This window comes from Hypanus sabinus, chromosome 6 (assembly GCF_030144855.1).
Source record: "Hypanus sabinus isolate sHypSab1 chromosome 6, sHypSab1.hap1, whole genome shotgun sequence".
Lineage (NCBI taxonomy): Eukaryota > Metazoa > Chordata > Chondrichthyes > Myliobatiformes > Dasyatidae > Hypanus > Hypanus sabinus.
Window position 1 is genome coordinate 4836519 of NC_082711.1, and position 22708 is coordinate 4859226.

General features: G+C 45.7%; 1 protein-coding gene across 6 annotated transcripts in view; it reads right to left on the minus strand.

The window, feature by feature from the left end:
* wdr97 (WD repeat domain 97) overlaps positions 1–22708 on the minus strand; it is a 191535-nt gene that overhangs the window by 54938 nt on the left and 113889 nt on the right. For all 6 annotated transcript variants that reach the window (XM_059971585.1, XM_059971581.1, XM_059971583.1 and 3 more), the window contains 2 exons: positions 16597–16721; positions 1334–1406 (listed from right to left, as the gene is read on the minus strand). In XM_059971585.1, the coding sequence (XP_059827568.1) occupies positions 1334–1406; positions 16597–16721 (198 nt within the window). The remainder of the gene's footprint in view (positions 1–1333; positions 1407–16596; positions 16722–22708) is intronic.

The following is a 22708-nucleotide window of genomic DNA, read 5'->3' on the forward strand; positions in this document are numbered from 1 at the left end:
CTTCACCCCACCCCCTCCAGTCTTCTCCTATCATTTCGCATTTCCTCCTCCCCCCACTACTTTCAAATCTCTTAGTATCTCTCCTTTCAATCAGTCCTGACGAAGGGTCTCGGCCCAAAACATCGACAGCGCTTCTCCCTATAGATGCTGCCTAGCCTGCTGTGTTCCACCAGCATTTTGTGTGTGTGTTGTTTGAATTTCCAGCATCTGCAGATTTCCTCGTGTTTGCTAATTGGAATAGTTTGTAAAAGGGAAATTGAATGTTCTATACACATACAGTTTTCTGTTACATCAATCCAAAGGGGAAGGAAGTGTAATATATATGGATCTATTTCTTTTAGAGCAATGACTCCTCTCTCGCTGCAATGTGAATACATGAGTTAAAGCCATCTCCAGCGCTTTGACTTAACTGATATGTAGTTACACAGGCACAGCAGGTCTCACTGAACTCCCGTCAAAGGGAAGCTGCAAACTCCTTCAGGGTAGGCATCCCTGGAAGAGACTTCAGAGTGTAGTAGTCCAATCACAAATAAGAGACAATCTGCAGATGCTGGAAATCCACCCACCCTGAATGTTCTTACTCTCCCTTCGGGCAGAAGGACATACCGCCAGGTTGAGATGCCACTATAATCAGACCACTTATGATAACATGGACCCGCGACCTCATGATCTACCTTGTTATGGCTTTGTACTTCATTGTCTACCCACAATGCACTTTCTCTCTAACACTTTGTTCTGCATCCTGTTTGTGATTTACTTCCTTGGTACGCTACGTGTGACCACAATAAATCTATTAACTAATTCCCATTCACATAATGAACATATGGACAGACTCAATAATTATCAACAGTACATGGAGAGCAGGGAAGACCATTTAATGGATGTTGTGCAGGGACAGTTAGGGTATTACACCTGAGTAACTGTTGTTGAGCAACTGGATAGCTACAGGAAAGAAACTTTGGAGAAGGCGTGTAGTCCTTCCTATGACCAGAATTGTCACAATCCTCCAAGTGCAATCTCACCAACAAAGTTAAGACCATAAGACCATAAGATATAGGAGCAGAAGTAGGCCATTCAGCCCATCAAGTCTGCTCCACTATTCAATTATAGGCTGATCCAATTCTTCCAGTCATCCCCACTCCCCTGCCTTCTTCCCATACCCTTTGATGACCTAGTTAATCAAGAACCTAATTGGAACCTAGTTGTAATGTGACATCCCAACCCTTGCACTCAATGCTTGATTTGGACACCATGTCCTTCTGGGTAAGACCATTGACAACTGTCTATTACACAGACCCAGCAATATTCCAGTAATAGAGTTACTGGAATTTACCTCCTTCAGTTCCTCCTGTTTCCTTTTAGTTTCCTCATCTGGCTCTTCTTCTGAGATCTGGGTACGTAATTGACTGGAAATCAACAAGAATATCAAATTAGAAACAGGGCCCTCATCCAGGACATTAAATATCTGAGTCTGGGGCCAGGGAATGGAGACTGGAGACACAGAGGTGTCTGTCTGTGTGTGTGAGTGGTTGAGAGGGAGGAAGGAAGGAAAGGGGCTTGTTTTACCATTGTTTGTGTTGCTGTTGTTGTCATGGAGTTACAGAACACTACGGCACAAAAACAGGCCCTTCAGCCCATTGAGTCTGTGCCGAAACATTAATCTGTCCAGTCCTATCGACCTACACCAAACCATGCCATCCATGTGCCTATCCAAATTTCTGAAATGTTGAAATCAAACCTGCGTCCACCACTTCTACTGGTGACTCATTCCACACTCTTCACTCTCTGAGTGAATAAGTTTTCCCTCATGCTCCATTTAAACATTTCACCTTTCACCCTTAACTCATGGCTACCAGTTGTAGACTCGCCCAACCTCAGTGGAAAAGCCTGCTTGCAATTATCCTATCTATACCCCTCATAATTTTGTATACCTCTACCAAATCTCCACTCATTCTCCTACGCTCCAGGGACTAAAGTCCTAACCTAAGGACCCTCTCCCTATAACTCAGGTCCCAGTTGCCTGTGTTCTGCTGAGCAACGTAGGCATGCTTGGCTGGCACTTGCAGGCTGCCCCCAGCACATCCTTGGGTGTGCTAGTTGTTAAGGCAAACAATGCATTTCACTGCATGTTTCAATATCATCATCATTGTGCGCCGTGTTGTGTGGCGTCATCATTATGTACTGTGCCGTGTGACATCATCATTATATGCCGTGTCGTGTGGCGTCATCATTATATGCCGTGTCGTGTGACGTCATCACTATATGCCGTGTCGTGTGACATAGGCAATTATGGTCTCACAACTATGATTGTTTATGCAAATTTTTTGACAGAAGTGGTTCGCCATCACCTTCTTCCAGGCATTGTCTTTACAAGGTGGTGACCCCAGCCATTATCAATACTCTTCAGAGATTGTCTGCCGGGCGTCAGTGGTCACATGACCAGGACTTGTGATATGCACCACCTGCTCCCATGGCCTCACCTCACCCTGATCGGCAGGCTAAGTGGGTGATACGCCTTGCCCAAATGCGACCTGCAGGGAAGTGGTGCCTTTGGTACAGACGCATCTTGACCCCATCACCAAATGGTGTCACCAATCACCATCACCAATCTCACCTGGTCCAGGAACACCACTGGGATTGTGAAACGAGACCAGCAGAGATTGCACTTTCTGAGGAAGCTTAAACAAGCATCACTCCTCACTAACATCTTAACTACATTCTACAGAGGAGTGGTTGAGAGTGTGCTGACCTTTTGCATCACAACCTGGTACTCTAGCTGCAGTGCTGCCGACAAAAAAGCCTTGCAGAGGGTGGTTAGGGAGCAGAGAAGGTTATTTGGGTCTCCCTACCTTCTGTCCAAGGCCTCTTTCAGAGTCGATGCCTCCAGAAGACACAGTACATCATTATGACCCCTCACACCTTCTCCATGAACTGTTTGTTCTTCTGCCATCAGGAAAACATTACTGGAGCATCAAAACTAAAACCACAAGGCTACTAAACAGCTTCCTCCCACAGGCAGTCAGACTGCTAAATAGCTGCTCTACCTGACTCTGCTTTGCACACTTTTAACTTGCACTGGACACTTATAACTTGTTTTTAACTGATGTGTGGCTGTTGTGTTTTACTATTTATTGTTATGTTTATTATTTAGTGTTGTGTTTGTTATGTTGTGATTGAACTGCTCCTGGGAAACACTGTCTCATTCTGCCCTGCAGAGCTGATGTACAGTTAGAAAGACAATAAGGTTTTGGAAGGCGGCCAGTGAGTGAGTGGGCCAGTGAAGGAGTGCAGATTTGAGGCTTTGACTCGAGAGGCTTCGACGATAAGTGGCAGAGGACGAGTTTGTTCCCAGTTAGTCTTTACAATGCCTCCTGAGACGGTGATGTGCCTCTCCTGTGAGATGTGGCAGTCTTTGGAGAACTCCCCTCTCCCACAGAGTCACATCTGCCAGAAGTGCTTGCAGCTGGGCGATCTGGAAGACCGTGTAAGGAATCCGGGGCAGCAGCTGGATGACCTTCAACTCATAAGGGAGAATGAGGCAGTCATAGATGAGAGCTACAGGGAGGTAGTCACACCTAGGCTGCCGGAAGCAGGTCGTTGGGTGGCAGTCAGAGAGGGGAAAGCGAAGGAGAGTAGACAGGTAGTGCAGAGCACCCCTGTAGCCATTCCCCTGAATAATAGGTTTACCGTCCTGGATGCTGTTGGTGAGGACGACTGACCAGGTGTGAGCCACGGTGGCAGGGCCTCTGGTACTGAGTCTGACCCTGTGGTGCAGAAGGATGGGACGGAGAAGAGGAGAGCTGTCGTCACCGGAGACTCTATAGTCAGGGGAGCAGACAGGAGATTTTGTGGACGTGAGAAGGAAACCTGCATGGTTTGTTGCCTCCCGGGTGCCAGGGTCCGGGATGTCTCTGACCAGGTGCATGACATCCTGGTATGAGAGGGAAAGCAACCAGAAGTTGTGATACATGTTGGTACCAATGACATTGGCGGAAAGAGGGATGAGGTCCTGAAGTGTGAGTTTCGGGAACTAGGCAGAAGGCTGAAGAACAGGACCTCAAGGGTGGCGTTCTCAGGATTGCTGCCAGTGCTACGTGATAGTGATGGTAAGAATTGGAGGAGATGGCAGTTAAATGCGTAGCTGAGGAGTTGGTGCAGGGCGCAGGGTTTTAGATTTTTGGATCATTGGGATCTCTTCTGGGGAAGGTGGGACCTGTACAGATTGGATGGGTTGCACCTGAACTCGAGGGGGAGCAATATCCTTGCAGGTAGGTTTGCTAGCATGGTTCGGGAGGGTTTAAACTAATTTGCAAGGGGGGTGGGACCCAGAGCAATAGAGCAGTGAAAGAAGTGCATGGAGTAAAGCCAGATGTAACGTGTAGAGAGGCTTTGATGAAAAAGAAGCAGAATAAAGGGCGTAAAGGTAGTAAGGAAGAAGGGCTAAAGTGTGTGTACTTCAATGCAAGAAGCATCAGGAACAAAGGTGATGAACTGAGAGCTTGGATACATACAGGGAATTATGATGTAGTGGCCATTACGGAGACTTGGCTGGCACCAGGGCAGGAATGGATTCTCAATATTCCTGGATTTCAGTGCTTTAAAAGAGATAGAGAGGGGGTAAAAAGGGGAGGAGGGGTGGCATTACTAGTCAGGGATACTATTACAGCTGCAGAAAGGGTGAGTAATGTAGCAGGATCCTCTTTTGAGTCAGTATGGGTAGAAGTCAGGAACAGGAAGGGAGCAGTTACTCCACTGGGGGTGTTCTATAGGCCCCCTGGTAGCAGCAGAGATACAGAGGAGCAGATTGGGAGGCAGATTTTGGAAAGGTGCAAAAATAACAGGGTTGTTATCATGGGTGACTTTAACTTCCCTAATATTGATTGGCATTTGTTTAGTTCCAAGGCTTTAGATGGGGCAGAGTTTGTTAAGAGTGTCCAGGATGGATTCCTGTCACAGTATTGCTAACAAGATTGCTAACTAACCCTTCCTCATTGCTCAATACCCAAACTAGAGAGCAGGCCATTCTAGACTAGGTATTGAGCAATGAGGACGGGTTAGTTAGCAGTCTTGTCGTGCGAGGCCCCTTGGGTAAGAGTGACCATAATATGGTGGAATTCTTCATTAAGATGGAGGGTGACATAATTAATTCAGAAACAAAGGTTCTGAACTTAAAGGGTAACTTTGAAGGTATGAGACATGAATTAGCTAAGATAGACTGGCAAATGATACTTAAAGGGTTGACAGTGGATATGCAACGGCAAGCATTTAAAGATTGCATGGATGAACTACAACAATTGTTCATCCCAGTTTGGCAAAAGAATAAACCAGGGAAGGTAGTGCACCCGTGGCTGACAAGGGAAATTAGGGATAGTATCAAGTCCAAAGAAGAAACATATAAATTAGCAAAAAAAGTGGCACAACTGAGGACTGGGAGAAATTCAGAGTCCAGCAGAGGAGGACAAAGGGCTTAACTAGGAAAGGGAAAAAAGATTATGAGAGAAAGCTGGCTGGATACATAAAAACTGACTGTAAAAGCTTTTATAGATACGTGAAAAGAAAAAGATAGGTCAAGACAAATGTAGGTCCTTTACAGTCAAAAATAGGTGAATTGATCATAGGGAACAAAGACATGGCAGACCAATTGAATAACTACTTTGCTTCTGTCTTCACTAAGGAGGACATAAATAATCTTCCTGAAATAGTAAGGGACCGAGGGTCTAGTGAGATGGAGGAACTGAGGGAAATACATGTTAGTAGGGAAGTGGTGTTAGATAAATTGAAGGGATTAAAGACAAATAAATCCCCAGGGCCAGATGGTCTGCATCCCAGAGTGCTTAAGGAAGTAGCCCAAGAAATAGCGGATGCATTAGTGATAATTTTTCAAAACTCCTCAGATTTTGGATTAGTTCCTGAGGATTGGTGGGTGGCCAATGTAACCCCACTTCTTAAAAAAGGAGGGTGAGAGAAACTGGGGAATTATAGACCGGTTAGTCTGACATCGGTGGTGGGGAAAATGCTAGAGTCGGTTATCAAAGATGTGATAACAGCACATTTGGAAAGAGGTGAAATCATCGGACAAAGTCAGCATGGACTTGTGAAAGGAAAATCATGTCTAACAAATCTTATAGAATTTTTTGAAGATGTAACTAGTAGAGTGGATAGGGGAGAGCCAGTGGATGTGGTATATTTAGATTTTCAAAAGGCTTTTGACAAGATCCCACACAGAAGATTAGTGTGCAAACTTAAAGCACACGGTATTGGGGGTATGGTATTGATGTGGATAGAAGATTGGTTGGCAGACAGGAAGCAAAGAGTGGGAGTAAATGAGACCTTTTCAGAATGGCAGGCAGTGACTAGTGGGGTACTGCAAGGCTCAGTGCTGGGACCCCAGTTGTTTACAATATATATTAATGATTTAGACGAGGGAATTAAATGCAGCATCTCCAAGTTTGCAGATGACACAAAGCTGGGCGGCGGTGTTAGCTGTGAGGGAGGAGGATGCTAAGAGGATGCAGGGTGACTTGGATAGGTTAGGTGAGTGGGCAAATTCATGGCAGATGCAATTTAATGTGGATAAATGTGAGGTTATCCACTTTGGTTGCAAGAACAGGAAAACAGATTATTATCTGAACGGTGGCCGATTAGGAAAAGGGGAGATGCAACGAGACCTGGGTGTCATTGTACACCAGTCATTGAAGGTGGGCATGCAGGTACAGCAGGCGGTGAAAAAGGCAAATGGTATGTTGGCATTCATAGCAAAAGGATTTGAGTACAGGAGCAGGGAGGTTCTACTGCAGTTGTACAAGGCCTTGGTGAGACTGCACCTAGTATATTGTGTGCAGTTTTGGTCCCCTAATCTGAGGAAAGACATTCTTGCCATAGAGGGAGTACAGAGAAGGTTCACCAGATTGATTCCTGGGATGGCAGGACTTTCATATGAAGAAAGACTGGATCGACTAGGCTTATACTCATTGGAATTTAGATATTTGAGGGGGGATCTTATTGAAACGTATAAAATTCTAAAGGGATTGGACAGGCTAGATGCAGGAAGATTGTTTCCGATGTTGGGGAAGTCCAGAACGAGGGGTCACAGTTTAAGGATGAAAGGGAAGCCTTTTAGGACCGAGATGAGGAAAAACTTCTTCACACAGAGAGTGGTGAATCTGTGGAATTCTCCGACCAGGAAACAGTTGAGGCCGGTTCATTGGCTACATTTAAGAGGAAGTTAAATATGGCCCTTGTGGCTAAAGGGATTGGGGGTGTGGAGAGAAAGCAGGTACAGGGTTCTGAGCTGGATGATCAGCCATGATCATACTGAATGGCGTTGCAGGCTCGAAGGGCCAAATGGCCTACTCCTGCACCTATTTTCTATGTTTCTATGTATGTTGACAGGCTGACTAGGGGGAATGTCATACTAGATCTAGTATTAGGTAACGAACCGGGTCAGGTCACAGATCTGTCAGTGGGTGAGCATCTGGGGGACAGTGATCACCGCTCCCTGGCCATTAAAATTATCATGGAAAAGGACAGAATCACAGAGGACAGGAAAATTTTTAATTGGGGAAGGGCAAATTATGAGGTTATAAGGCTGGAACTTGCGGGTGTGAATTGGGATGACTTTTTTGCAGGGAAATGTACTATGGACATGTGGTCGATGTTTAAGGATCTTTTGCAGGATGTTAGGGATAAATTTGTCCCGGTGAGGAAGATAAAGAATGGTAGGGTGAAGGAACCATGGGTGACAAGTGAAGTGGAAAATCTAGTCAAGTGGAAGAAGGCAGCATACATGAGGTTTAGGAAGCAGGGATCAGATGGGTCTATTGAGGAATATAAGGTAGCAAGAAAGGAGCTTAAGAAGGGGCTGAGAATAGCAAGAAGACAGCATGAGAAGGCCTTGGCGAGTAGGGTAAAGGAAAACCCAAAGGCATTCTTCAATTATGTGAAGAATAAAAGGATGACAGGAGTAAAGGTATGACCGATTAGAGATAAAAGTGGGAAGATGTGCCTGGAGGCTGTGGAAGTGAGCGAGGTTCTCAATGAATACTTCTCTTCGGTATTCACCCAATGAGAGGGAACTAGATGATGATGAGGACAATATGAGTGAGGTTGATGTTCTGGAGCATGTTGTAATTAAGGGAGAGGAGGTGTTGGAGTTGTTAAAATACATTAGGATGGATAAGTCCCCAGGTCCTGACGGAATATTCCCCAGGCTGCTCCATGAGGCGAGGGAAGAGATTGCTGAGCCTCTGGCTAGGATCTTTATGTCCTCATTGTCCACAGGAATGGTACCAGAGCATTGGAGGGAGGTGAATGTTGTCCCCTTGTTCAAAAAAGGTAGCAGGAATAGTCCAGGTAATTATAGACCAGTGAGCCTTACGTCTGTGGTGGGAAAGCTGTTGGAAAAGATTCTTAGAGATAGTATCTATGGGCATTTAGAGAATCATGGTCTGATCAGGGACAGTCAGCATGGCTTTGTAAAGGGCAGATCGTGTCTAACAAGCCTGATAGAGTTCTTTGAGGAGGTGACCAGGCATATAGATGAGGGTAGTGCAGTGGATGTAATCTACATGGATTTTAGTAAAGCATTTGACAAGGTTCCACATGGTAGGTTTATTCATAAAGTCAGAAGGCATGGGATCCAGGGAAGTTTGGCCAGGTGGATTCAGAATTGGCTTACCTGCAGAAGGCAGAGGGTCGTGGTGGAGGGAGTACATTCAGATTGGAGGGTTGTGACTAGTGGTGTCCCACAAGGATCTGTTCTGGGACCTCTACTTCTTGTGATTTTTATTAACGACCTGGATGTGGGAGTAGAAGGGTGGGTTGGCAAGTTTGCAGATGACATAAAGGTTGGTGGTGTTGTAGATAGTGTAGAGGATTGTCGAAGATTGCAGAGAGACATTGATAGGATACAGAAGTGGGCGGAGAAGTGGCAGATGGAGTTCAACCCAGAGAAGTGTGAGGTGGTACACTTTGGAGGGACAAACTCCAAGGCAGTACACAGTAAATGGCAGGATACTTGGTAGTGTGGAGGAGCAGAGGGATCTGGGGGTACATGTCCACAGTTCCCTGAAAGTTGCCTCACAGGTAGATAGGGTAGTTAAGAAAGCTTATGGAGTGTTAGCTTTCATAAGTCGTGGGATAGAGTTTAAGAGACGCGATGTAATGATGCAGCTCTATAAAACTCTAGTTAGGCCACACTTGGAGTACTGTGTCCAGTTCTGGTCACCTCACTATAGGAAGGGTGTGGAAGCATTGGAAAGGGTACAGAGGAGATTTACCAGGATGTTGTCTGGTTTAGAGAGTATGGATTATGATCAGAGATTAAGGGAGCTAGGGCTTTACTCTTTGAAGAGAAGGAGGTTGAGAGGAGACATGATAGAGGTGTACAAGATATTAAGAGGAATAGACAGAGTGGACAGCCAGTGCCTCTTCCCCAGGGCACCACTGCTCAGTACAAGAGGACATGGCTTTCAGGTAAGTGGAGGGAAGTTCAAGGGGGATATTAAAGGAAGGTTTTTTACTCAGAGAGTGGTTGGTGCGTGGAATGCACTACCTGAGTCAGCGGTGGAGGCAGACACACTAGTGAAGTTTAAGAGATTACTGGGCAGGTATATGGAGGAATTTAAGGTGGGGGGTTATATGTGAGGCCGGGTTTGAGGGTCAGCACAACATTGTGGGCCGAAGGGCCTGTAATGTACTGTACTATTCTATGTTCTATCTTGAATCTTGAAATGTATGTGTGAGAAATAGAACATACAACGTGGAACTCTACAACACAGTACAGGCCCTTCGGCCCATGATGTTGTACCAACCTTTTCACCTGCTCCAAGATCAATCTAACTCTTCCCTCCCACACAGCCTCCATTTTGTTTAATCGTCCATGAACCTGAAAAAGCAGCACCCTGAGGGAAGGAGTCGCTTCAAGGAGAAGACCCAGTACTTTAGATCATTTTGATTGGGCGGATCCCAGATGGTGTGATGGATATTTCTGACTGGTCACAGACTTGGTCCTCTGGGTTAGACCGAGGTTGTTAACAATGAGTGGTATGGCAGTGTGATGCTTTACTGCAGCCAGCAAACACCGATCTGGGTTTCATTTCCCACCGCTGTCCGTAAGGAGTTTGTACGTTCTCCTCATGATTATGTGGGTTTCCTCCCATATTAAGTTACAATTAGTAACACATGGGCATGTTATGTTCAAAGTTGAAAGTAAATTTATTTTCAATGTACTCATATGTCACCATATAGAACCTCGAGATTTATTTTCTTGCTGACATTCAAAGTAAATACAAAGTAACAGCAGATCCAATGAAAGACCACACACAACAGGACAAACAACCAGTGTGCAAAAGACAACAAACTGTGCAAGTACAAAAATAAATAAATAATAATAGTTAATAACTAAGCAAGAAATACAGAGATGAAGAGTTCTTGAAAGTGAATCCATAGGTTGTGGGAATAGTTTAGTGATGGGGCCGAGTGAAGTTATCCCCTCTGGTTTAAGAGCCTGATGGTTGAGGGGGTAATAACTGTTCCTGAACCTGTCGGTGTGAGTCCTGAGGCTCCTGTACCTGCTTCCTGATGGCAGCGACAAAATGAGAGCATGACCTGGGTGGTGGGATCGTTGATACGAATGCTGCTCTTCTGTCACAGCGCACTGTGTACATGTTCTCAATGGTTGGGGGGAGGGGCTTTACCTGTGATGGGCTGGGCTGTATCCACTATTTTTTGTAGTTTTTACATTCAATTTGACGGTGACACTTGTAGGCTGCCCCCAACAAATCACTGGACTGTGTTGGAAATTGATTCAAATGTCACTAAGTTTCAACATTTAAGTGCACATGTGACAAATAAAAGTAATCTTTAACCAGTCAACTCTATGATCGCATATCATGGAAGGGTGTGTGGTAAATGGAACCAAATGGAGGTAGGTCCCACCACCCAGATCAAGCTCTCTTCTCAATACTGTCATCAGGAAGGAGGTACAGGAGCCTCAGGACCCTCACCACCAGGTTCAGGAACTGTTATTACTCCTCAACCATCAGGCTCTTGAACCAGAGGGGATAACTTCACTCACCCAAGACTGAACTGTTCCCTCTGAACTGGACTCACTTTCAGGAACTCTTCATCTCATGTTCTGGATAGTTTTTTTGCTTCTTCTTCTTCTTCTTCTTCTTCTTATTATTATTATTATTATTATTATTATTATTATTTTCTTTCCTTTTTGTTGTCTTTTGCACTTTGGATGCTTGTCCATCTTTGTTGTACGTGGTTTTTCATTGATTTTATTGTGTTTCTTTCTTTTTACTATGGATGCCTGCAAGAAAATGAATCCCAGGGTTGTATATGGTGACGTGTATGTACTGAGATAATAAATTTACTTTGAACTTTGAACATTGGCAGCTCATGAATAGGAAAGGGTTAGAGGATGGGGGAAGGGGCAGGGGGAGGACAGTGTGTACTATTCCAAGAACAGGATTACTGTACCATAGAGCCACAGACACAAGCCTTTCCGCCCATCCAATCCATGCCAACCACAATACCCACCCAGCTAGTCCCAATTTCAGCACAGAGGAGGTTAACAAGGATGAAAGGGTTATCATACAAGAAATGTTTGATGACTCTGGGTCTGTACTTGCAGGAATTCAGAAGAATGAGGGAGGATCTCAATGAAACCTTTCGAATGTTGAAAGGTCTAGACAGTAGATGGGGAAAGGATGTTTCCCATGTTGGGAGAGTCTAGGACAAGAGGGAACAGCCTCAGGATAGAGGGGTTCCCTCTCGAAACAGAGATGCCAAGAAATCTTTTTAGCCAGAGGGTGGTGAATCTGTGGAATTTGTTGCCACAGGCAACTGTGGAGGCCAGGTCATTGGGTGTATTTAAGGAAGAGATTGATAGGTTCTTAACTGGGACTGAGGAGGAAAAAAAGGATCAGTAATGATAGAATAGTGAAGCAGACTCGATGGGCCAAGTGGCCTAATTCTCCTCCTATGTCTTATGGTCTTCCATCCCACCAAAACATCACTCCACCATTACTTTTTAAATGACACTATTTTATATTTTTTTTATCTCGAGATACAGCACAGTAACAGGCCCTTCTGGCCAAACAAGCTCACACTGCCCAATTGCACCAATGCGACCAATTAACCCACTAACCTGTATGTCTTTGGACTGTGGGAGGAAACCAGAGCACCTGGAGAAAACCCATGCAATCATGGGGAGAATGTACAAACTCCTCACAGACAGTGGCAGGAGTTGAACCCTGGCTTCTGACAGTGGAAGGCATTACACTAACAGCCATGCCCCATGTACCGATTGTACCTGGCCCAACCAGATCCTCTGGTAGCTCATTCCACACACTTGCAGAAGTTGTGGCAAGGCAAGGGTTAAGCAGATAGAGTGCAGTCAGCCCAGGTAAGAGGGGTCTTTGAAGAGCACAGCAGGGACCCAGAGCCATTTCACATATGGAGACAAGATAAGAACTCCGCCGTGGATGGTCCCAAGCCCGGCTGTGAAAGGGGAAGGGCTGGGTATGGGGTGGCAACCATACCCTTAACAACTCAGAGCTGCAGAACCTCCAAGGACTTCATCCCTGGAAAAGGAAGGATCTTCGCCAAGAAAATGTATATAGTCATGTGGTGAAAGCAGAGGCCATAGTGCCGATTAACTTTCCATCGGCCCAGGAGAGAGGAATTCTGGCGAGCTGCTTTTGGCAGCCTATGCCCCAGTAGGGTGGTGGCCTTAAGAAAAACAAGATGATGACAAGATAAGAAAGATTCAAGGCAGACTGATGCACCATCAATAACTCTCTCTGAGACGTAAAGGCGAGATATCAGCTTTTATTGACTGGAAGAAGGAACAAGCAGTGGTTGACCACCATACTACATCCTGGAGACTGAGGGCAGGGCTCAGGCCTCAATCGCCTTTATACCGGGGTCTGTGGGAGGAGCCACAGGAGCATTCAGCAGGGGGTGTGTCCAGACAGGTATATGTAGTTCACCACACAGACACACCAACTAAGGGACAATTACTTTACTAACTTCAAAATACCTGTAGTGTCTATTGACTTTTAACACTGGTATTTTGCATGGTAATTGATCTTGCAAGTAAACAACTCAAACATACCCACAGTTTACCAAATGGTCAATATTGTAACTGCTAGTTAATTCTCTGTTCAGAATTCAAAGGAGCGTGGTGGTGAGGGCCAGGCTGTTCTCGTGCACAAGCAAATGAAGTATATTTAAGGAACAAGTGTGAGTTTTCAGAGTCCAGTTTATCAGCGATGACGCACCCAAAAAGCTGCCCTTCAGGTCCCACAGAACAAAGAAACTTACAGCACATTACAGGCCCTTCAGCCCACAATGTTGTGCCGACCATGTAACCTAATCTAGAAGCTGCCTAGAATTTCCTTACTGCAGAGCCTTCTATTTTTCTAAGCTCCATGTACCTACCTAAGAGGCTCTTAAAAGACCCAATTGTATCTGTTTTCACCACCGCTGCCAACAGCCCATTCCACACACTCACCACTCTCTGCGTAAAAAAACTTACCCCTATACCTACTTACAAGCACCTTAAAACTATGCCCCCTTGTGTTAGCCATTTCAGCCCTGGGGAAAATGCCTCTGCTCCTCATCATCTTATGCACCTCTGTCAGGTCGCCTCTCTTCCTCCGGCACTCCAAGGAGAAAAGGCCAAGTTCACTCAAACTATTCTCATAAGGTACGCCCTCCAATCCAGGCAACATCCTTGTAAATCTCCTCTGCACTCTCTCTGTAGTATCCACATCCTTCCTGTAGTGAGGTGACCAGTACTAAACACAGTAGAAACGTAGAAAACCTACAGCACAATACAGGCCCTTTGGCCCCCAATGCTGTGCCAAACACGTACATACTTTAGAAATTACCTAAGATTACCCATAGCCCTCTATTTTTCTAAGCTCCATGTACCTATCCAGGAGTCTCTGAAAAGACCCTATCGTATCCACCTCCATCACCATTGCCGGCAGCCCATTCCACACACTCACCACTCTCTACATAAAAAACTTACCCCTGACATCTCCTCTGTACCTACTCCCAAGCACCTTAAACCTGTGTTCTCTTGTGGCAACCATTTCAGCCCTGGGGAAAAGTCTCCGACTATCCACATGATCAATGCCTCTCATCATCTTAGTCCTATTCTCACACAGCTCATCCTCTTGTTCTTCACATACTTGTAGAATGCCTTGGGGTTTTCCTTAATCCTGCTCACCAAGGCCTTCTCATGGCTCCTTCTGGCTCTCCTAGCAACTTGTAATTTTCTAGAGCTCTAACATTCTTGAATGTTTCTTGAAGTTTCTTGAAACTTCCATAAGCTTTTCTTTTCTTCTTAATAGATTTTCTTCATCCTTTGTACACCAAGGTTCTTTTACCCTCCCATCCTTTCCCTGTCTCAATGGAACATACCTATGCAGAACGCCATGCAGATGTTCCCTGAACATTAGTCACATTTCTGCCGTGCATTTCCCTGAGAACATCTGCTCCCAATTTATGTTCCCAAGTTCCTGCCTGATAGCTTCATATTTCCCCTTACTCCAATTAAATAATTTCCTAAATTATCTGATTCTGTCCATCTCCAGCACTATGGTGAAGGAGATAGAGTTGTGGCCATTACCTCCAAAATACTCTCCCACCGAGATCTGACACATGATCAGGTTCATTTCCCAATACCGGATCAAGTACAGTCTCTCCTCTAGTTGGTTTATCTACTATTTTGCATCAGGAAACCTTCCTGAACACAGCTAACAAACTCCACCCCATCTAAACCCCTTGCACTAAGGAGACACCAATCAATATTAGAAAAGTTAAAATCTCCCATAACAACAACCCTATTATTATTGCACAATTCCAGAATCTGCCTCCCTATCTGCACCTTGATATCCTTGTTACTATTGCGTGGTCTATAAAAAATAGAGTTATTGCCCCTTTCCTGTTTCTGACTTCCACTGACACTGACTCAGTAGACAATCCCTCCATGACTTCCGCCTTTTCTGTAGCCGTGACATTTAACACTGATTAGCAATGCCAAGCCCCACCTCTTTCGCCTCTCTCTCTGTTTTTTTTAAACATCTAAGGTCTGGCACACTCAGCAGGAATTCCTGCTCCTGAGGCATCCAAGTCTCTCTAATGGCCACAACTTCACAGTTCCACGTATTGATACACACTCTTAAGTTAATCTAAATTTATGATACTTCTTTCATTAAAATATACACCTCTCAAACCATCAGGCTGAGTGCATCTTTGCGCTAACGTCTGCCTATCCTTCCTCACAAACTCCCTACAAGCTGTTTCTACTTGCGCTCCAACCTCCCCATCCCCTGCCTCTTCACATTGGTTCCCCCCTACCTGCAAATTTAGTTTAAACCCTCCCCAATAGCATTAGGAAACCTCCCTGCCAGGATTTTGGTCCCCCTTGAATTCAAGTGCAACCCATCCTTTTTGTACAGGACACTCCTGCCCCAGAAGAGGTCCCAATGATCCAAAAATCTGAATCTTTGCCCCCTGCTCCAGTCCTTCAGCCACGCATTTATCTTCCACCTCATTTTATTCCCATACTGTCACGTGGCACAGGCAGTAATCCCGAGATTCCTACCTTTGAGGTCCTGATTCTCAGCTTCCTTCCTAATTCCCTGTAGTCTGTCTTCAGGACCTCCTCCCTTTCTCTACCTATGTCATTGGTACCAATATGTACCATGACCTCTGGCTGCTCACCCTTCCATTTCAGATTATTGTGGACATATTCAGAAACATCACGAACCTTGGCACCTGGGAGGCAAACTACCATCCATGTTTCTTTTACACATCCACAGAATCACAGAATCTGTCCCCCTAACTATAGAATCCGTTATTACCACTGCTCTCCTCTTCCGTTCCCTACCCTTCTGGGTCACAGGGCCAGACTCAGTGCCGGGGCATGGCCACTGTTGCTTCCCCAAGGTAAGTCATACCCCCCAAAGGCGCTCAAAATGGAGTATTTATTATTAAGGGGGAAAGCCATTGGGGTGCTCTCCACTACCTGACGACCTCCTTTCCTTCTCCTGACAGTCACCCACTTACCCGTCTCCTGCGGTCCCGGGGTGACTACCTGCCTGTAGCTCCTTTCTATCACCTCCTCACTCTCTCTAACAAGCCGAAGGTCATCGAGCTGCAGCTCCAGTTCCCTAGCACTGTCTCTAAGGAGCTACAGCTTGATGCACCTGGTTCCCTAGCACATCTGACACTCAGAACAGAACACCAGCCGCGCAGTCATACCCACTATTCTAATGCGCCAAGCCCGCAAATCGTTCCTCTTTTAAATTCTTCTCCCCAACCTGTGCGAAGCTCTCCCTCTCTCTGTCTTCGAATCAATTGGTCCACTGTTAATGCCCCTTTTAGAACTTCCCCTTCTCACCATAAATATACCCCCACCACCAGGTTTGGACTCCTCTACCCTGGGGAAAGGACTGCTTCTCTATGCGTCTCACTATTTTATAAATCTCTATAAGGTCATTCTCCTACTTTCCAAGGTATAAAGACCTGACCTGATCAACCATGCAGCAGTGAAGATTCAACTGTTCCTACCTGTGCTTGAATGAGTGGGCTTGGCCCAGACGCCGGAGATCTGCGGGTGACAGAGATTCTGCAGCAGTCTTTGATATTGGAACCGGATTATCCAACTGAGGATCGATGAAATCCTGGCATGCTACCTAACCGGAAGTAAAGAACAATTGGTTAAAGAATTCTATCGACCTCTTGACCTCGATATGACATTGCACTTTATTGACTAGCTGCACTGCACTCTCTCTGTAATTTAAGACTTTATTCTGCATTCTGCTATTGTCTTACCTTGCATTTGGGCTGGCACGGTAATATGGTGGTTAGTGTACCGCTATTACAGTCAAGTCAAGTTTATTGTCATTTAATTATATACTTATATAACCTATTCAGAACGAGACAACATTTCTCTGAACCACGGTGTAAAGCACAAGACACACATTACACACGATAACTTATGAAGGTAAGGATAAAATCTACAGATGGATCACACATAAATAACAAACTAAAGTCCATTAATATATCGGACCCTGGTCAGACCCCACGTGGAGTACTGTGTTCATTTCTGGTCACCTCACTACAGGAGGGATGTGGAAGCCATAGAAAGGGTGCAGAGGAGATTTACAAGGATGTTGCCTGGATTGGAGAGCTTGCCTTATGAAGACAGGTTGAGAGAACTTGGCATTTTCTCCTTGGAGCGACGGCAGGTGAGAGGTGACCTGACAGAGGTGTATAAGATGATGAGAGGCATTGATCGTGTGGGTAGTCAGAGGCTTTTTCCCAGGACTGAAATGGCTAACACAAGAGGGCATAGTTAAGGTGCTGGGAAGTAGGTACAAGGGGGATGTCAGTTTTTCACTCAGAGAGTGGTGAGTTCGTGGAATGGGCTGCCGGTGGTGTTGGTGGTAGAGGCAGATACAACAGGGTCTTTTAAGAGCCTCTTAGATAGGTATATGGAGCTTAGGAAAATAGAGGTGGGGGAATTCTCAGCAGTTTCTAGAGGAGGTTACATGGTCGACACAACATTGAGGGCCAAAGGGCCTGTAATGTGCTGTAGACTTCTATGCTCTAATATTAAATATTGTAAGGTATAATAGATTAACCAGTGACACTTTGAATACAATGCGGCAGGGAGTTCAGAAGCTTAATGGCTTTAATTTTAATTCCATTTTTAATTCCAATCCCCACTTCAGTTCTTACATGTCAGACATGGCCTCCTCTACTGCCAGGATGAGGCCATTCTCAGTTTGGAGGAGCAACATCTTCTATTCCATCTAGCTAGCCTCCAAGCTGCTGACATGAATATGCATTTCTCTAACCCCACCCTTCCCTCTTCTTCCATTCTCCAATCTGGCTCCCTTCTTACCACTTCTCTTCTCCTCACTTGCCTATCTCTGCTGCCCGGGGACCCTCCTCCTTCCCGTTCTCCCATGGTCCACTGTCCTCTCCTCCCAGATTCCCTCTTCTCCAGCCCTTGATCTTTTCCCGTTTATGACCTCATCCCCCTCCCCATCCAGCTGGCTTTATCTATTACCATCAAGTTAAACCTCCTTCCCCCTCCCCAACCTTCTTATTCTGGCTTCTTCCTTCTTTCTTTCCAGTCCTATTCAGGGTCTTATAATATCGCCTATTTATTCATTTCCAGAGATGATGCTTGACCTGTGATTTCCTCCAGCATTTTCTGTGTTGCCTTGTACACTAAAGACCTTAGTTCCCCAATACTCCCAAGGGACAGGCTATTCATGAGCGTCCTATCCGTGATAGTCCTCCCAAAGTATCTCACATCAGGCTGATCAGCAAAAGATTGCATCTGCCATTGCTCAACCCAGGTAACCACAGAGTGATATCATTCATCAGCTGACTACAATACTCCTCACTGCCACAACAGCACAAATTTTGTGTAATCTACAAATTTACTTGGGGCAGTATGGTAAACAATGCCATTAGCGGAATGCTATATTACATTCTCACAAAACATGCAAATACATGTACATGTACAGTCAATTACAGATACACACACACTGAAACCCAGACTACACACACACTGAAACCCAGACTACACACATACTGAAACCGAGACTACACAGATACACAGATACACACACTGAAACCCAGACTACACAGATACACACGCACTGAAACCCAGACTACACAGATACACACACTGAAACCCAGACGACACACACACACACAGAAACCCAGACTACACAGACACACACACACTGAAACCCAGACTACACACACACACTGAAACCCAGACTACACACACACACTGAAACCCAGACTGCACAGAAACATACACTTATACCCAGACTACACATGCACACTGAAACCCAGACTACACAGAAACATACACTGATACCTAGACTACACAGACACACACACTGAAACCCAGACTACACACGCACACTGAAACCCAGATTACACAGACACACACACTGAAACCCAGACTACACAAATGCACACACTGAAACCCAGACTACACACACACACACACACACACACACACACACACACTGAAACCCAGACTACACAGACACACACACACTGAAAACCAGACTACACAGACACACACACTGACACCCAGACTACACACGCACACTGAAACCCAGACTACACACGCACACTGAAACCCAGACTGCACAGAAACATACACTGATACCCAGACCCAGACTACACAAACACAAACTGAAATCCAGACTGCACAGAAACATACACTGATACTCAGACTACACAGACACACACACTGACACCCAGACTACACACGCACACTGAAACCCAGACTGCACAGAAACATGCACTGATACTCAGACTACACACGCACACTGAAACCCAGACTGCACAGAAACATGCACTGATACTCAGACTACACACGCACACTGAAACCCAGACTACACAGACACACACACTGACACCCAGACTACACAGAAACATACACTGACACCCAGACTACACACACACACACTGAAATCCACACTGCACAGAAACATACACTGATACGCAGACTACACAGACACACACACTGACACCGAGACTACACACGCACACTGAAACCCAGACTGCACAGAAACATGCACTGATACTCAGACTACACAGACACACACACTGACACCCAGACTACACAGACACACACACTGAAACCCAGACTACACACGCACACTGAAACCCAGACTGCACAGAAACATGCACTGATACTCAGACTACACACGCACACTGAAACCCAGACTGCACAGAAACATGCACTGATACACAGACCCAGACTACACACACACACACTGAAACCCAGACTACACACGCACACTGAAACCCAGACTGCACAGAAACATGCACTGATACTCAGACTACACACGCACACTGAAACCCAGACTGCACAGAAACATGCACTGATACCCAGACCCAGACTACACACACACACACTGAAACCCAGACTGCACAGAAACATGCACTGATACCCAGACCCAGACTACACACACACACACTGAAATCCAGACTGCACAGAAACATACACTGATACTCAGACTACACAGACACACACACTGAAACCCAGACTGCACAGAAACATACACTGATACCCAGACTACACACACACACACTGATACCCAGACTACACACACACACACTGAAACCCAGACTGCACAGAAACATGCACTGATACTCAGACTACACAGACACACACACTGAAACCCAGACTACACAGAAACATACACTGATACTCAGACTACACAGACACACACACTGAAACCCAGACTACACACACACACACTGATACCCAGACTACACACACACACACTGAAACCCAGACTGCACAGAAACATGCACTGATACTCAGACTACACAGACACACACACTGAAACCCAGACTACACAGACACACACACACTGAAACCCAGATTACACAGACACACACACTGAAACCCAGACTACACAAATGCACACACTGAAACCCAGACTACACACGCACACTGAAACCCAGACTGCACAGAAACATACACTGATACCCAGACCCAGACTACACACACACACACTGAAATCCAGACTGCACAGAAACATACACTGATACTCAGACTACACAGACACACACACTGACACCCAGACTACACACGCACACTGAAACCCAGACTGCACAGAAACATGCACTGATACTCAGACTACACACGCACACTGAAACCCAAACTGCACAGAAACATGCACTGATACTCAGACTACACACGCACACTGAAACCCAGACTACACAGACACACACACTGTGACCCAGACTACACAGAAACATACACTGACACCCAGACTACACACACACACACTGAAATCCAGACTGCACAGAAACATACACTGATACGCAGACTACACAGACACACACACTGACACCCAGACTACACACGCACACTGAAACCCAGACTGCACAGAAACATGCACTGATACTCAGACTACACAGACACACACACTGACACCCAGACTACACAGACACACACACTGAAACCCAGACTACACACGCACACTGAAACCCAGACTGCACAGAAACATGCACTGATACACAGACCCAGACTACACACACACACACTGAAACCCAGACTACACACGCACACTGAAACCCAGACTGCACAGAAACATGCACTGATACTCAGATTACACACGCACACTGAAACCCAGACTGCACAGAAACATGCACTGATACCCAGACCCAGACTACACACACACACACTGAAACCCAGACTGCACAGAAACATGCACTGATACCCAGACCCAGACTACACACACACACACTGAAATCCAGACTGCACAGAAACATACACTGATACTCAGACTACACAGACACACACACTGAAACCCAGACTGCACAGAAACATACACTGATACCCAGACTACACACACACACACTGATACCCAGACTACACACACACACACTGAAACCCAGACTGCACAGAAACATGCACTGATACTCAGACTACACAGACACACACACTGAAACCCAGACTACACAGAAACACACTGATACCCAGACTACACACACACACACTGAAACCCAGACTGCACAGAAACATGCACTGATACTCAGACTACACAGACACACACACTGAAACCCAGACTACACACACACACACTGATACCCAGACTACACACACACACACACTGAAACACAGACTGCACAGAAACATGCACTGATACTCAGACTACACAGACACACACTGAAACCCAGACTACACACGCACACTGAAACCCAGACTGCACAGAAACATGCACTGATACTCAGACTACACAGACACACACACTGAAACCCAGACTGCACAGAAACATACACTGATACTCAGACTACACAGACACACACACTGAAACCCAGACTACACACGCACACTGAAACCCAGACTGCACAGAAACACACACTGAAACCCAGACTACACAGGCACACACACTGACACCCAGACTACACACGCACACTGAAACCCAGACTGCACAGAAACATGCACTGATACTCAGACTACACACGCACACTGAAACCCAGACTGCACAGAAACATGCACTGATACTCAGACTACACACGCACACTGAAACCCAGACTACACAGACACACACACTGAAACCCAGACTGCACAGAAACATACACTGATACTCAGACTGCACAGAAACATACACTGAAACCCAGACTACACAGACACACACACTGAAACCCAGACTGCACAGAAACATACACTGAAACCCAGACTACACAGACACACACACTGAAACCCAGACTGCACAGAAACATACACTGATACTCAGACTGCACAGAAACATACACTGAAACCCAGACTACACAGAAACATACACTGAAACCCAGACTACACAGAAACATACACTGAAACCCAGACTACACAGACACACACACTGAAACCCAGACTACACAGAAACACACACTGAAACCCAGACTACACAGACACACACACTGAAACCCAGACTACACAGAAACTTACACTGAAACCCAGACTACACAGACACACACACTGAAACCCAGACTGCACAGAAACATACACTGAAACCCAGACTACACAGACACACACACTGATACTCAGACTGCACAGAAACATACACTGAAACCCAGACTACACAGACACACACACTGAAACCCAGACTACACAGAAACATACACTGCAACCCAGACTACACAG